General features: G+C 42.5%; 2 protein-coding genes across 5 annotated transcripts; both read right to left on the bottom strand.

Annotated features, from left to right (window-relative positions):
• Positions 1-1133: 1133 nt before the first annotated feature.
• Positions 1134-3040, bottom strand: LOC119777407 (transmembrane protein 182-like). The gene is made up of 3 exons (XM_038276274.1): positions 2725-3040; positions 1411-1486; positions 1134-1295 (listed from the first exon to the last, which is right to left on the bottom strand). Exons 1-3 carry the CDS (start codon positions 2890-2892, stop codon positions 1162-1164), a joined length of 378 nt encoding a protein of 125 aa, XP_038132202.1. The 5' UTR covers positions 2893-3040; the 3' UTR covers positions 1134-1161.
• A 122-nt stretch (positions 3041-3162) lies between these two features.
• LOC119777383 (sodium/hydrogen exchanger 2-like) lies at positions 3163-16130 on the bottom strand. 4 transcript variants are annotated; one of them, XM_038276248.1, is made up of 13 exons: positions 15818-16130; positions 12532-12754; positions 12152-12392; positions 11812-12062; positions 11515-11732; positions 11247-11443; positions 11005-11094; positions 6998-7068; positions 6751-6885; positions 6005-6101; positions 5810-5935; positions 3699-3762; positions 3163-3464 (listed from the first exon to the last, which is right to left on the bottom strand). In XM_038276248.1, exons 1-13 carry the CDS (start codon positions 16128-16130, stop codon positions 3298-3300), a joined length of 2193 nt encoding a protein of 730 aa, XP_038132176.1. In that variant the 3' UTR covers positions 3163-3297. The 4 variants fall into 4 exon arrangements, with proteins under 4 accessions (XP_038132176.1, XP_038132193.1, XP_038132185.1 ...); XM_038276265.1 differs by having other exon boundaries at positions 5810-5938; positions 11029-11094; XM_038276257.1 differs by having other exon boundaries at positions 5810-5938; positions 12532-12739.
• Between the last annotated feature and the right edge of the window lie 784 nt (positions 16131-16914).

Below are 16914 nucleotides of genomic sequence, written 5' to 3'. Positions count from 1 at the left end.
TAGCAGGCTCCTGTCACTAGTAGCGGGCTCCTGTCACTAGTAGTCCTGTCACTAGTAGTGGGCTCCTGTCACTAGCAGCAGGCTCCTGTCACTAGTAGCGGCCTCCTGTCACTAGTAGTAGGCTCCTGTCACTAGTAGTCCTGTCACTAGTAGTCCTGTCACTAGTAGCGGGCTCCTGTCACTAGCAGCAGGCTCCTGTCACTAGTAGTCCTGTCACTAGTAGCGGGCTCCTGTCACTAGTAGCGGGCTCCTGTCACTAGCAGCGGGCTCCTGTCACTAGTAGCGGCCTCCTGTCACTAGTAGTGGGCTCCTGTCACTAGTAGTCCTGTCACTAGTAGCGGGCTCCTGTCACTAGTAGCGGGCTCCTGTCACTAGTAGCGGCCTCCTGTCACTAGTAGTCCTGTCACTAGTAGCGGGCTCCTGTCACTAGCAGCGGGCTCCTGTCACTAGTAGCGGCCTCCTGTCACTAGTAGTAGGCTCCTGTCACTAGTAGTCCTGTCACTAGTAGTGGGCTCCTGTCACTAGCAGCGGGCTCCTGTCACTAGTAGCGGGCTCCTGTCACTAGTAGTCCTGTCACTAGTAGCGGGCTCCTTTACTGCTTAAATTTGAGTTGGCAGAATGATTTTTGGCGTGGGAGCAGGATTCAGAGCAATCGGCACAAGGGAGGAGCTTGAATAAAAGGTTCAGCTTGTGCTGAGGAGGTTTTAAGGAGGCACAGCGATGGCTCACAGGTGAAGAGTATGACACGGCCATAGTGCTAAAGGTGAAGGGTTTGAGTCCCAGCTTGTTGACCTTTGCCACATGTCTTCCTCCTATCTTTACCCCATATTCAGTCTGTTCACTATCAGATAAAGGCTGCTAGTGGCAGAAAAGGATCTAACAGCTCTGTCCTAAGATTCATTTTAAATAGTGAGCACATTTTATCTGTGTCTAAACTTTTTGTCTGTTTAAGTAACTTTTAACGAATTTTTCTGTGGTAGAGGAGGAAATCAGAATTTCACATTTTTCTTAATATATCTGTCGCTGTTAATACAATTTGTTAGCGGTTGTAAAACCTGCAAACGAACAAATCAAGCAAAGTTGAAAAAAGAACGACGTCAACAGTTCAGCTTCTCGATTTTACTGCATCATTCATCAGAGAGAAAATGTGTAAACTTGCATTCATGGCTGACCGTGGGACCACTGAAAGCATTTACCTGCTGTAGCGTCATAGATGTGGTTAGGAACGTCCCCAATGGCCACTGGCAGCGGGAAGAGGTAACCATGGATGCACACCTTATACTCAGGCTGGTTTGCTGCAGTTTAAACAGGCAACATAAATAGTTATAAATCTCATCCTGCCATCATGATGACAAAAATAACATCAGAAAATGTAGAATATCCTTAATAAATTCCTATTTTTCAACCTACAGAACAACGAGGCTTTGGACGAAGGTTCCACTTCAAACATACATCGCCAGAAAAATCCCTCATGGTGCAGAATGAGCTGAGAAGCAGAAACAGATGCAGCTTAATTTATCTGGATGTGAAATAGAGGAAGAGACATCAGAAACAGAAACTTAAATGTTTTTCTTGTGTCAGAAAGCAGCTCTGTGTCATTCTTTGCTTCAGTGGCGGAGCGCCATCAAACGTGGCCTGCTGGTCTGAGAGGTTTCCTGGAGGGAACTCATGAACACGCATGAATGAAACTCTCCTCTTGCTTGTCAGGAATATGATTGATGGCGCTGTGTAACATAACAGCTTTAATCATCTTCTTTTATTGAAAATGAAAGACTTTGTGGCAGTGATGAGTTCACAGGGGGATTCGCTTTCATAAATAGATCCATCTCTCCTTTTTCCACATATGCCATATGAAATAAAAGCGGGATAGATGAAAGGACTACTTTAATGATTCTCAACAAGCAGATCCGTTGATTTGAGGCTGTGGGATCCCTCCCAGGCTGTGCATTGGCTGACCATAGTATGAGTTATGTTTGATTTTATAATTGCATTCCAAAGAAACAGAATTAATAGTTATTTGGTTGCTCCAACTAAAACAAATCATTAAACAGTCTGTCACTTAAATGCAAGGACATTAAACCCACCATTCATAAGAATGAGCATCTTCCTTTCTAAAATTACCATGAAGGTCTGTTTGCACTGAAATTCTAACCACAAACTTTGATGATGAGGATTTTTTTCTGCAGATTCCTCTTTGCAAAAGCAGCTCTAGCTCAGTCTGACAGGATATGAAGAGCCTGTTTCCATGCTTTTTAAGGATTTTGGACTTTGACTAGGCCATCCCTCCTTATTCCACTAAGGTTTTCCTGGCGTTCCTGTCGCTTAGGGAGCGACGTAATGCTGCCTCCACCACATGGTTTGTGGTGGGGTTCCAGCCTCTGGTTGGGCTGTGAAGTCTTATTTTCCTGCATTTCTGAGAGAAACATTTATATTTGTAACCTTACATTTATGTACTGCTTTATGTTTTTCTATTACATTTCTTATAAAATATTGAGTTAATTATTTTTCCTCAGCATCTGCTCTGCGGCTCCTATATCAGCTCTACATATTTAGGCCTGCATAGCTTTAGTGTGTATTTAAGTATCCTAGAGACATATCTTGCATGCCACTGTTTACAAAACCTCTGAGCCAGTTCCATAGTCGTCTTTTAGTGGCTGTCACATCAACTTAAATTATGGTACATCTGTTTTGTCTGAAGGAGGTCGAGGTTTAGCAGCGCCCTACCTCGGTCCGGTTAGCGTCTTTGTCCTGCGTTGGGATTCCTGGCTGCAGAAATTGTCCACAGTTTTCAATGGCTACCAGCCAATAGTCTGTACCAAAGGCCACAAGGAAACACAAAGTTCCTACTACCCCTAAAATCCCCCCCGCTAAAGCTGCAGCTCCTATTCTCATATTCTTAAACCTTCTTTGTCAGTCCTCTCTTCTGGATGCCTGAAGTCTTCAGGTTCACACTGATGTCCTCCTAAACTCTCTGCTCTCCCCTGGTCCTCTGCTCTCCGGCTGTCCCAGCCACTCCCTGGCATGCTGGGAACTGGAAGCTTAAATGGGGGAACAGAAAGTTATTTTGGGACCTGGTAAAGTTTGTCATCATCAGATTACCGCTGAGTGTGTTGGTCATTCATAAAACAGGTTGATTTCCTAAAACATTGCACTTCACACATGCAGGTTTAAAACAGCTTTATTATTTGAAGTCACCACACAAGAAGGTAGAAGCATTTCATTCATTCAAGCCTCATGTGAATGGTTTCCATAACAACGGGACTAGGACTTTAACTTTTCTTCTCTTTCTCGCTGCCTTTAGACCAGTTTCTCCTCCTCCAGTATAAAGCTGAGTTGTTTCTTTGTGGCTCTCTCTGTCGGGGGGGCGTCCTGTGGACAAACCGCAGCAGCTTCTGGATCTACTGGCTGAGCTGCTTGGACTGATGGGGCAGGAAGCTTGGACCATCTTGGGCCTGCTGAGCACACTGCAGGAAGGGCAGAAAATACAGCAGAACTGGGTTCACACTGGGTCACATGATGAGGTCACACATTGATGGAGGCAGCCATCTTTGTTCTACGGCAGCTCGGAGCTGACAAACTAGTGACTGTAGAGATCAGTCTTTTAAATCTCTTTGGGCTCCTCTAACTTTTCAGATGGGAATATGAGAAGCTCAGCATCTTAAAGCTTCAGCTGTAGTTATACCATCAGTGTCAGATACCTGTGTGAGACCTGCTGAGTCGCGCTCTCCCTTTATAAGACTTGGCAAACTCTCCATCCTCCTGCTGACATTGAAAATACAGAAAAAGTAAACAAAATGATAATTCTCCTAAAACTTCTTTTTGATTAAACTGTGTCTTAAAAGGTTCTAGGTTCTAAGGATTTACTGGGCCTATCCTGAAAGAAAGACTCTTTGTTGATCTGCAGCCTCTTCCTGGATGGTTGTCATCCATTTCATGATATTAACCAAAGTGGCTGAGATATAATCGCACCACTTCTGGCCAGTGGTGTCAAAAGTTCACACATTTGTTACTTAAGTAGAAGTATAGATCCTGAAGTTGAAAAACACTCTGGTAAAAGTTGAAGTATAAACTTGACCTCTTTACTCACGTAAAAGTGAAAACATATGTGCTCCAAAAACTACTCAAAGTATAAAAGTATAAAGTAACCTTTAAAAAAAAAAGCCAGATGCCGCTATATGAATTGAAAGCTCAATTTTCGACTATTTCTATAAATCCTGTGAGATAGGGCCAAGGATGAGGGAGGTCTGGTTGGTCTCCGTCTCCCGATACGCTCTCGCCTGTGTCCGACCTTTCAGACATTTTAACATCTTTTTCTAAATCCCACATTGTAGCATGGCATAGACCAGGGGTCTTCGACGTTTTCCAGGCCAAGGACCCCCAAACTGATTGCAAGATGGAGCGGGGACCCCCTAATTATATTTATTGTATGAAATTGTGTTATATTAAACTGGTCCTACAGTCACTCTATTACAGATGGAGTCATGTAACGAAAGTTATTTCTCCCTGGGATTATTAAAGTATTTCTGATTCTGATTCCTGGTTGATGGGACAGGTATTGTGAATGAAACGGTGCCCAGGTTTGAAAGAGATCCTGTGTGTCGCTGAATGTGAGCCTTGATGACTGAAAGACATCTTCTGCTTTCATTTATCTGTTTACTACAGTGTATTGAATTCATGTTAATGTGGATTTAAAGACATTTTAATTACTGCAAAAAACTGCAGGAGGGAATATAAAAAAAAGTAATCAACCAAAACTTTCGCGACCCCCATGCAGTACCTCCGCGGACCCCCTAGGGGTCGCGGACCCCCTGTTGAAGACCTCTGGCATAGACAATTCACGTTAGCAGTTTGAAGAACACCTGCTTGCTTCTGATGGTTTCCTTTAGCTAACTAATGAGTGTTTGCTTCTTTTTCTAGGAATCTGGTCACATTTATTAGTCCTCTAAAACCCTGACCCCCCAGGGTGCAGACCAGGAAGTAGAGTCATAGTTTAACAGACCTCTCTGCAGCTTCTCTACTGTTACCCACTCTTTACTCCATCCAGACAGTGTCTTGCCCACGACCAAAATCTAATAAATTAGCAAATATTCCCAAAGGAGTAAATCATGATAATCTAATTAAAATTAAAATAACTCCAATTGGGGAAAAAGTTAAAACGATTAAATGTGGTCTGTTTAACATAAGATCTCTTTCCTCTAAAAGTCGGCTAGTTAATGACTTGATTTGTGATAATCACATTGACTTGTGTTGCCTTACAGAAACCTGGCTGCAGCAAGAGGATTATGTGAGCATAAATGAGGCAACTCCTTCAAGCTATTTAAATTTTCACATATGCAGAAGTTCTGGGCGAGGAGGAGGAGTAGCAACAATCTTCCAGTCTGACTTACTGATTACTCCCAAAACAGTTTAAACTTACAACTCAAACCTTTGACTTTTAAGCCTCTCCAAGGGGCTAACCTTTAGTTTTTTTTTTTATTATTTTCTTTGATAGCATCTCTTTAGCAGCTATTTTCATGGTTTAAACTAAATAAAAGAACATTGAACCTTTAACTTAAAAGCCAACTCCAAAAGTTGGTTTCTAATCAGAACTATGCAGACCTTCATTATGACTTGTTTTCAGGACAGGGAGGGGCTGCTGCTCTATTATTTTATGAAGGAACAGCACAATGAAGTTAAAACAAATATGTTCTTTAAAAGCTTCAGTCCCTTTAAGGTGAGTTTCCATTAATGGATTATTTTAAACATGTTTAAAGGCATTTAAAGACATGAAAAAAGCCTCACTGATTTCTAACTGTGTTCTCCTGAGTACCTGTGGGCAGAGTGTGATAGTATTATCAACGCGTCTTTCCGGAAGACTCCGATGTCTGTGCAGAGGCTTCCTCATTTTGTCCGCTGTGACTTCCTGGTGAAGGGTGTGTCTGCTGTAGGCAGCAGTCTGCTGCATGAAGACGTCACATTTATTCAGAATGCAAAAAGCAAACTCAGAGGAAGGTGTGTCTTCTACCTTGTTGTTGAAGTTGTGAAGGTTTCTGGAGAGGATGCGTCTGATGCTGTCGATTTCCTCAGGCAGGAGGGGGCGGCTGCTGGGACGAGGGTCTACTCTGAGAGGTTCATACAGAAGGGCTTCAGTTATAACATAACTCTCATAGGCAAACTGTAAACCTCAATACATTTCCAGAACTCATCAAATGTTGAGGCAACAGTTCCCATCAAAAGTTCTAAGCTGATAAACTTTTTTTTTTAAGCTGTACATCTAAGTTTAGATTTTAGTTAAATGAAAATAGTTATGCTTACCAACTCCAAACATTTTGCTCACAGATTCAAGTGTAGATGTAAATTCCGCTATATATGAAGCAAGGTAGTGGTAGCATCATGCTGATGACCTGTTTCACCGCCAATAGCCAAGACATATTGGTGTTTGGACCAATCATTTCTTTTGGTTCTAGATGCTTTTCACTGGGATTTATTGATTTTTCTTATTTTAGACGGCCATTTTTTCATTGTTGTTTCTGTAGAAAAGTTTGCGGTTTATATCTCTTCAAAACCTTCTGAATATTTTTTACTTCATGTGTTTTAGAGAAAATTAGAAATAAGTTATCATTTCTTCTTCTATATTTTAAATTCACTGAAGTAATAAATGGTTTTAAAAACGACAAACGACCAAAATCATGACCTCCCTGCCAGAATCCAGAGTCCAGCTTAACATGTTTGGGTGAGTTTTCTGAGCTGCTTTTATAAATGCCTCCTTACACTGGAGGGGCCTCATCGCCCCCCCGCTGCTCCCGCCTCTCCACCTCCTGGTAGACTCTGAGGATGCTGGAATGGGCCCTGTGATGCTCCCCAATTAGGAAACGTCGAAGATACTTCTTGTTAAACTGTTCAAACCTCAAACACACAGGAAAAAGTTACTATGATGCTCTAGATTATCTGCTGCCACCTAGTGGCGGTTTGTGTCATAGGATTAGGGAAAGACTGAAACATCATCAGACAGACTAACCTGTCTTTCCAGTAGTGCTGCCCCCAGTAGCCAACCACATCTTCTATTCCTGACAGCAGGTGGTCCAACAGCTGAAAGGTGCAGAATAACAATTTCAATAATTATGTCATTTTTCATTCTCTCATATTTAGTCATTAAAATCTGCTGAACACTTTCACCTTTCCTCCTCCTTTTAGTTTATTAATACACAGGAATTAATCAATCCAACTACACTTATACAATTTTAGGTACATATCTTCAAGTTTAATCCTAGTTTATGGTGTGATGCAATTAAACTTATTTTCTAATCTCATCTGGAAACAATAATATGTCCATTAAAGTCCAGTTTGCTACTTTGCAGGAATCTTTCTACTTTAAGCATTTTTTTGAGAAAGCTGGCAGGAATTAGTCCCTTTGAACAGGAGAACGGTCTAATTTAAAAGGCTATCAGATGTTTAAACTTTAAATTTAGAGGACTAAATAGACACAACACAATCAACAGATCTAGGAGTATTTTCTACGTTAAATCAAGAGTGGCAGCAGCTTCTCCAGTGGCTGTGGGTTAAAAGCTAAGCATGACAATAAGTCAATCAAATCATTAAAATCATTTAGTTTGTGAAGATTGTCGATCCTCTAGGAGAAAGATTAAGATTAAAGACAGAAGGCAGGCCTGGTCTATTCAACAAAACATGGCAGTAATAGCTCACTCCTACAAAGGCGTCACACCTGAACAGAACATCATCACATCTTCTCTAATTATGTCAAGAAAAGTAAGTTAAATGAAGTCAGTGGCAACAATACTTAGTGAAATTGTTGCCATTTACTTTGGGGGAGAAGTTTTAAATTTTTTAGTTTAAAGCCAAGTCGTAAACATTGGAGATAAACTCTGGTAACAAGTTTTAGTGGCGAGATCCTAAAAATAAAAGGAAGAATCTGTCTTCTGTTAAAGGCAAAGAAAGAAGAGCATCAATCATAGAACCAGCCAACCGCTCCAATGTCCGAGGCGGAGCGATCTGCAGGTAAAGCTGGGCATGAACTGTACGAATATTTCACCTTTTCGGGACAATTTTTTAGTCATGCGAGAATTTTTTGATCCCGCTGACTTTCAGCCTGATGGTGCGGCGTGTAGCTGTACAGGGGGTAACAAGGGGCAATCAGCCTCTAACGACCCCCCCCCCCCATCAGGAATAGGAAGGTCGGGAGAAAATCTAACATGTTTGAAATTCAGTCGGCCATCATAAAGTGGTCGTGGGCAAATCGCTCAGTGAGCAAAAAAGGATTCTTCTTCTTCCTCTTACTTGTTCGTACATTTTACCTTGTTTTGACATGTTTTACATCAATAATTGTTTATATGTGTTGAATTGTGTAAATAAAGTGTTGTTAAAAAGTCAAAAAAGTCTTCTTCCTCTTAGATCTAAACCCAGCAGCATGGCGGGGGGGGCAATGAGTGAAATGGAGTTCTGTCTGTAAAAATGACAGACCATAGTAGCCACGTTTGCTCAGACATGTCTTTTTTCCAAATACATTGTTGCCTTTTCTTTTTAGGGCTTTCAGCACAAAATTTACACACAAAACTATTTGTTTGGTTTCAGGATAGACGCATCAGAGCAGCTCCATCTCACTGCGGAGCTGAGTCTGACGTGGTTTTTGGTCGCACAGTGTGGGCAGGTAGATCGCATCAGAGCATCGGGCCGAACATACACTATATTGCCAAAAGTATTTGCTCACCCATCCAAATTATTGGAATCAGGTGTTCCAATCACTTCCATGGCCACAGGTGTATAAATTCAAGCACCTAGGCATGCAGACTGTGTTTACAAACATTTGTGAAAGAATGGGTCGCTCTCAGGAGCTCAGTGAATTCCAGCGTGGAACTGTGATAGGATGCCACCTGTGCAACAAATCCAGTCGTGAAATTTCCTCGCTCCTAAATATTCCACAGTCAACTGTCAGCTGTATTATAAGAAAATGGAAGTGTTTGGGAACGACAGCAACTCAGCCACGAAGTGGTAGGCCACGTAAACTGACGGAGCGGGGTCAGCGGATGCTGACGCGCATAGTGCGAAGAGGTCGCCAACTTTCTGCAGAGTCAATCACTACAGACCTCCAAACTTCATGTGGCCTTCAGATTAGCTCAAGAACAGTGCGCAGAGAGCTTCATGGAATGGGTTTCCATGGGCGAGCAGCTGCATCCAAGCCATACATCACCAAGTGCAATGCAAAGCGTCGGATGCGGTGGTGTAAAGCACGCCGCCACTGGACTCTAGAGCAGTGGAGACGCGTTCTCTGGAGTGACGAATCGCGCTTCTCCATCTGGCAATCTGATGGACGGGTCTGGGTTTGGCGGTTGCCAGGAGAACGGTACTTGTCTGACTGCATTGTGCCAAGTGTAAAGTTTGGTGGAGGGGGGATTATGGTGTGGGGTTGTTTTTCAGGAGCTGGGCTTGGCCCCTTAGTTCCAGTGAAAGGAACTCTGAATGCTTCAGCATACCAAGACATTTTGGACAATTCCATGCTCCCAACTTTGTGGGAACAGTTTGGAGCTGGCCCCTTCCTCTTCCAACATGACTGTGCACCAGTGCACAAAGCAAGGTCCATAAAGACATGGATGACAGAGTCTGGTGTGGATGAACTTGACTGGCCTGCACAGAGTCCTGACCTCAACCCGATAGAACACCTTTGGGATGAATTAGAGCGGAGACTGAGAGCCAGGCCTTCTCGTCCAACATCAGTGTGCGACCTCACAAATGCGCTTCTGGAAGAATGGTCAAAAATTCCCATAAACACACTCCTAAACCTTGTGGACAGCCTTCCCAGAAGAGTTGAAGCTGTTCTAGCTGCAAAGGGTGGACCGACGTCATATTGAACCCTATGGATTAGGAACGGGATGTCACTTAAGCTCATATGTGAGTCAAGGCAGGTGAGCAAATACTTTTGGCAATATAGTGTATATCCTGAGCTGTGAACTGTCAGGGTTTGGTTGTGGTTTAGAGGGCCCAGATGCAGAGGCAGCGAGGCTGCGGAGATTTCTAGGAGTTTAATGGGGAAAAAACTGTAAACAAAGGCAGGAATGCAAAAATCCAACTAATAATGAAAAGCAAACCAGAACTATGGAGACATCTGGGTAAACCAAACACGAGGAGCCGGGGAGAGACGAGGTAGGTGGACAACAGCATGGGAGGACAGCAAAGAAAACAAGGAGCAAAGTAAAGCACAACAGAACCAAGACCATGACATGAACTCACACTGTACAACCAAACCATGCGATTAATCGTTCAGTGTGAACCGGGCTTTAAATTAGTGAAAAGCTAATTTGATCAGATCCCGAGTTCTTCCAGATAAACCTTGGTTTTCCCTTCCTCTTTGTACATAGAGTTTAGTTTAGTTTAGTTGAGTTTTACTAGTCTTAGTTAAGAGTGTTAAACTGAATTTATTCCATGTATGTGCAGAAATAACTGTTTGACCATGATTAGAGCTCGAATCACTCTTTCATCTATTGTTCTAACACACAGTTCGTAGGACTGTGTGTCATAAACAATATATAACAGCTGAAATAATATCTGATTAAATAAGATATTTACCCCCCCTACAGGGGAGGACAATAAACATCTTAAAGTATCAGAAATATAAATTCCCAGCTGGCTGGAAATAGAATAGAATATAAATCCACAACATTAATCTGGCATACAACCTGGATGGGCATTGAACATAAAATCACAACACAGATGCTAAACTTTTAAAAAGTAAGTAACTAATAAAAAACTGATAGAAATTAAAATCTGTTTAATTTGTCCTAATATTTTTAAAACTGTTTTTTTCCACATCTAGCTTCACATCTATAAGCTGATAAAAGTCAAGCAGCTGCTGTGGGTCAACATGTGACATCACTGTAGATTACTAGAGCCTCTACTAGAGGAAAATAGGATCTGTTATATCAAGGTTATATCCAAGGCAGAAGTAATAGTAATAAACAAGTATTTCACTAATTTAACCAAGAGATGAAGGAAGTAGAAGCAGCCAAGGTTCACCCTGCTGTGGATCTCCTCACTGACTGTAGGGAGCGCTCTTTTCTTTCTCTTCACATCCAGGAGCTCCACCAGAGGCTTGATGGTCATCCCCTGAAAACCAAGCTGTGTTAGTCAGATCTAAACATCACAGATCTAACATCACTGATCTAACATCACTGATCTAAACATCACAGATCTAACATCACTGATCTAAACATCACAGATCTAAAATCAGCGAATATGATCACTGATCTCTATCCCACCTGCACAAAGACTGTAAACAGAATCACCACGATGGTGGTTGTGATGAAGAGTCTTTTCTTTGGGAAATCATCAATGAGAAAGACCAGGGAGAAGCAGATTGCTCCTCTCAGCCCCCCATAGGCGATGATGAACTGGTCTCGGAAGGTCACGGCGTTCCTCCGCAGCTTGTTCACCACAGCGGTGAGAAGTAGGACACCTTACACATCAGGAGGATGTTTTCAGAAGGATAACTTGTTTAAACACTCAAGTCGTTTCTGACATAAGTACCTGTGGCCCGCATGACGAGGCAGAGCAGCAGGGTAGAGCACACGAAGGGCCAGCTCCACATGTGTATGTCTTGTATGGTGGACACCCCGAGGAAGATAAAGATCAAGGTCTCACTCACACTACTCCACATCTTCAGGAAATACTGGATGCTGGTGTTGCTGCGCTCTGACACGTTTGCTTCCACGTACTGTTTCATGGTCACAGCACAGGTCACAATGCTGCGGGGTTTGGGGGAGGAACTGTTCAGACTTTTCACAGACTTTCTGAAGGGTCAAAGTGACAGATGCCAGCACTCACGCCATGATTCCTGAGAAGTGAAGCATCTCTGAGGTCAGGTAGGACAGATAGGAGTAGAGGAAGACGAAGAGGGGAGCAATGACCTGGGCTCTGAAGGTGAACCGTGAGGTGAGAGCTGCCAACAAACCAAAGAACAGTCCCACAAAGAGGCCTCCCAGACCCACCACCACCACTCTGCATCCTCCCACCAACACATCCAACCCCGTCACTGACGGCAGCCTCAGAAAAGACTCAAACAGCTTATAGAGGACCTAAGAGATGGAGACATAAACCTTATTGTGTTCTTCAAACAACTATAAGAACAATACCTGGACAGACTGAGAGAAGCTCGTGCGCTGACCACGGTGACGGCATCATTGAGCAGCGACTCTCCAAACACTAAGATGTGCAGCTGTTCATTCACGTGCATCTCTTGGAAGACAGAGAGCACAGCCACCGGATCCACTGCAGCTATCAAAGAGCCAAACAGCAGGCAATGGAGCAGAGAGATGTCCCCCAGAGAACTGGGAGCCAGCAGGCAAACCCCATAGAGACACAGGCCAATGCCCAGCACGTTCCATAAGGTGCCCAGCACTGCATACCTGCAGGAGGAAAAGCACAGGGACCTGCTTCTGTCCTGACTGTGGCTTTAGATAGTTAGGAAACACAATTTGAGTTACATCTAAATCTGAAAACACAAGGATGTGTTTTAAAAGAGCACTTTACAGCCCAGATACGTACAACAGGATGGTACCAAGGTTTTCAAAGAAAAGCCTCCCTGGAAGGAAGTAGCCAGCATCTAAAACGATGGGAGGCAGCAGGAAGAGGAAGAACGCGTCGGCACTCAGAGTGGGGGGCGCAGAGTGTCGGACTCCATAGATTACCCCTCCCACAAGGAGTCCGACCATGATGAGGACACAACTTTCAGGGACAACAGCTGGGACCCGACCTGACCAGTGGAAACCTGAGAAGTTAGAGGTCACAGATGGGGACATCTGCAGATCAAAGCTTTTATATGGCCTTCCATTCTTTAGATTATTCCTAAAATACAAATAAAATTATTTAACAAGAAGAACTAAAGACAGGGGCTTTTTTTGCCACCAAGATATTGGAAAACCTATTTACCAAAGTAACTATAACTTTTTTTTTCTTGTATTATTAAATGACACAACACCAATCACGTGTTCTTCGAGCTGTATAAATAAAACTACGGATTCAGTTATTTCATTTACAAAGAGCACATTCTGCTATTTCAATTTCACTTATTTAGCAGTTTTAGCCACTTTATATTGTGATCACAGCCACAGTAACTATTTACTGACTTCATTCACCTGCCGTTCCCTCCCAGTGCTCTAATTATCCTTCATCTTATCCACCTGTTCGGTCTGCTTTATATACGGTTCATCATTATTCATCATTATTCGTTGTATTCGTGTTAGTCGTTCATGTTTGTTTATTTTTGAGTTTAGTTAATTTGGTTGAATTCAGTCCCAATTATTTCTATAGCACCAATTAATTACACATCTTAGCTCAAGGCACTTTCCAGTTCACCAGATCATCCAGTCAGATTGATTAAAAGTTTTCTATCCAAGGAAAACCAGCTGATTGCATCGACACATTGACTCTTCAGCAATCCCTCACACTAAGCATGCTTGTAGCGACAGTGAACAGGAAGAAACCTCCAGCAGAACCAGGCTCAGTGTGAGCGGCCATCTGCTGAGGCCCACTGGGGTTCAAGGAGACAGAAGCAGACATAGAAAAAGAAGCATAGATACAAAAGGCAACTGTCAACCAGCTCCACAGGCGGCCCCGTCCAGGAAACACACAGCCAGGCAGACGAGCTCCGAGCCAGCTCCCATGTCAGAGGATGAAGAGAGCACATCCAGTTAGTCACAGTCAGAGAAACAGGACTACACTGGAAAACAGGCCAAGCTCCAACATCTAGAAACAAAGGTGTTGATGGCAGCAGCACAGCTGATATTTCTCTCCAGGATGGAGTCACAGCCAAACAGGAACAGACCAGATGAAGCTACTATGAGAAAAAGCAGAGAGAGCAGAACGTTAGAGATTGAACTAACAGATTCTGCAGAGTGGGAGAATAGAGATAGAATGAAGCAGAATGATGAAAAAGGGGTCCCTATGTCCTCCAGCAGTCTAAGCCTATAGCAGCAGAACTATAGAGATGCAGCTTTTCTATGGATTTTTTAAATGATTTTTGTTATATCGTAAGAGGATTTATTTATTCTGTTGCACGGCACTACTTTTCCTGACAGAAGGACGTGTGATCAGACACACAGTATCCGTGAAAAAGAAGCAACTTGACATCAGTCTGAATCATGCCTAGTAGCACTAAATGTTCAGTAGGAGACGTGGAGCCGGGCGGCAATAAACAATTCACCAAAAGTGGTTGCATGCAAAAAGCAAGTTTTGCCCAAGTCTGCCAGTGGATTCTGACAGTGTGGAGAAGTGTCTAATATTGGGGCAACATTGATGTAGGGTTAGTGTTGATGTTGCTAGTCTGATGTAGGGGACTTAGACATTTATTGTCATTTTGTATACACAGAGTATGCAAAACAAAATTTGGATTTGTACAGCTCTCAAAACATTTCTGTTTCTTAAAGTGCAGCAGTGGTCGAATGTAGCGTGTATTCGTGGTCTTAGATTCAGGGTTGATGCCTGATTTGTCGTGTTCTGAACGTCATATTTTGGTGGTTTTAGTGGGAAGGAAGAAGACAATGGCGATGTCAATGAATGACTGACTTCGCTTCTTGTTAAAGCCTATGCTGCACCTTAGCCGAAACGGTAGACCCAATTTTTTTTTGTTCTGCTGAGCTGTATGTTATTTTTATACAGTACATTTGTTACTCATTTAAACAGCACACTACATGTTTTCGTAGTTGTAATCACCTGTAGTTGTACATATACGTAAAAAGTTCTGTAAATATGTAGCTGTAACTTGTTTTTCAAACTGTTAATAAAAGGGATGTGTTCCCAAACAGCCATCATCTTGCTGACAATCCTCTTTGTGCATATTCTCTTACAAATGGCAATTAAACATTAAAACACCTGCAGCTTTTAGTCAGGTGCAGCTCATTTAGGAACAAACCAGATTTTCTCCTTATTTTAGCTTGTGCGGCTAATATTCAGGAGTGTCTTGTATTCCAGTAAATATGGTATACAGAATAAAATCATTATTGAGATCGTAAGTCTAATTAGTTTTGGTGAGACAGCAGAACCATTTAGAAATTTCAAAAAGTAGATATAGTGACATTTTTTCATATGATTTAAAAGCATAAATTAATATAATTAACTTATAAATACTTATAATGACTGACTCAGAAGCAATTGCAATAAATAAAGCTCTCTTCTTTGCAATAAATACCAGACTGAAATCTTATTAAGGTTATGAGCTGACTGTCAACAAGCTGTTCCTTCTTTTTAATGCTGTTGGTGCTGAGAGTGGGCGGAGCAAAGCGTCAGACTCCATAGACCCCACCCCTCCAACAGGAAAGCTGGCCATTAAAGATTATAAAGTGATAGACTTTTCATCTCTTGCTTTTCAATAAAAGAAATCATCCTTTTAAAAGTGCATTTCCTCTCAGGGTCTGATACAAATTTTTATGTTTGGGGATCTGAAACATTTCAGCATGATAGAAAAGACCAAAGGTTTTGCTTTGTGCCTATATTAGAGGCGTAAACATCTTGCTTTTTCTGACATTTACACCCCTGGCCTGATTTTGATCCACTTTAAGTCTCTAAGGGTTATAAATCAATCATCCTGATGATCTGCTTTGGTTGATTTGTTAACAGTTAATATATCAATGACAAAATGTTCTGATTAAATTTTCAATTATGTTTTTCAGCATTGCATTTTTTGAATGTTCTCTCCATCACATTCAGCCATCTTACTGGACTCTAACACTTCATGGTGCATAACCTGAAATGAAAGGCAGTCATTTTGCCCTGTAAATAATTCTACCTGCAGCATAATGTTGAACAGTATAAGTTCAGTTGCTCTTAGGCTTACCCAGTTTGGCCAGTGAGGCCAGCATTATCCACAGAACAATCTCAAAGGGAGCTTGCACGTGGTGGTAGTCCAAGCTGAACACCCTTAGAGCATTGGGCAGATCCACAGATGGGCTGACGGGGCTGGTGTTAAAGAGAGGACCGTGGTGAGCCTCAGGGTGCCCATCGGGTATGGTCAGGGCCAAGCAAGCCCAGAGAGGCCCAGAGATCAGCAGATAGAGAGGCCACAGGACAGCCATCCTGTATCCATGCAGAGGGCTGATTGTAGGACAGAGGTCAGAGAGAAAGAGGGAGGGCCAGCAGCTCATGTACATTCACGAAACAATTGAACCCATGCAGCCTCTAATGTGCACAGGAATCCCTGAGCTGGCAGTGACATCCATCCAACAACACACAGCACGTCTATACGCTCACTGTCCTCTGGAGGGGAATCTACTGTCCTACTTTTATTCTCCAAAACATTTTGTCCTGTCTCGGCCAAAGCCAAGCAGGTAAATAGGATGATCTGCCAATAAGTATTTTTACCCATAAAATAAGATAATTAGATATAATGCCATTAAAATAGGAGACTGCAGTTTTTGTTTTATTTCTTATTTTAAATTTAACTTGTCGTATTCCATTCACAAAGTGTCTCAACTAAGAAATGATCCTAATTAGATTTTTTTCCAGCAAGTTTAAACCTTTAGGAACAGCTTTAGTGTTTATTTAAAGGTCGGTCAATGAAATTAGCAATTCCAGGTTTGGAGCTGAGAAAAATTGTGGATATGATTTTGGCGCTGATGGCTGGCTTATTTGCTCATTCCATTCACCTGTCTACTGTGCCAGGTTACTCATTACCATCCATCCGATCCACCTGTTTCCAGCCGCTATTTATGTGGTCTGTTTTACTGCCATGCGTGCCAGATTACTCGAGCTGTGTGTCACAGTAACTCTAGCGATTCTGTAACTTTTCGATGTTATGATCCTGATCAGTTTCTGCTGTTGGATGTCCGAGTTTTGCTTTGACCCTCCTTTGCTCTGTTAGCCTGATCTGTTCTGGACTGATTCTGCCGGCTTACTGACCTTGGACCCGTGTCCTGCCTTTGGCTTGGATTGTCC

This window comes from Cyprinodon tularosa, unplaced genomic scaffold, assembly GCF_016077235.1.
Source record: "Cyprinodon tularosa strain WSP-4 unplaced genomic scaffold, ASM1607723v1 ctg1002, whole genome shotgun sequence".
In the NCBI taxonomy this organism is placed as follows: domain Eukaryota; kingdom Metazoa; phylum Chordata; class Actinopteri; order Cyprinodontiformes; family Cyprinodontidae; genus Cyprinodon; species Cyprinodon tularosa.
The sequence above is the reverse complement of the archived record's forward strand: the minus strand, read 5'-3'. Positions and strand labels throughout refer to the sequence as shown.

Coding starts and splice junctions, on each gene's coding strand:
- LOC119777407 (XM_038276274.1), bottom strand. CDS start 2,892: ATGAGAATAGGAGCTGCAGCTTTAGCGGGGGGGATTTTAGGGGTAGTA. Junction 1,487..2,724: donor AAGACGCTAACCGGACCGAG/GTAGGGCGCTGC, acceptor TCTGCTTCTCAG/CTCATTCTGCACCATGAGGG. Junction 1,296..1,410: donor GTCCAAAGCCTCGTTGTTCT/GTAGGTTGAAAA, acceptor TTTAAACTGCAG/CAAACCAGCCTGAGTATAAG.
- LOC119777383 (XM_038276248.1), bottom strand. CDS start 16,130: ATGTACATGAGCTGCTGGCCCTCCCTCTTTCTCTCTGACCTCTGTCCT. Junction 12,063..12,151: donor TCAATGATGCCGTCACCGTG/GTCAGCGCACGA, acceptor TCCATCTCTTAG/GTCCTCTATAAGCTGTTTGA. Junction 5,936..6,004: donor TTCACAACTTCAACAACAAG/GTAGAAGACACA, acceptor TTCATGCAGCAG/ACTGCTGCCTACAGCAGACA.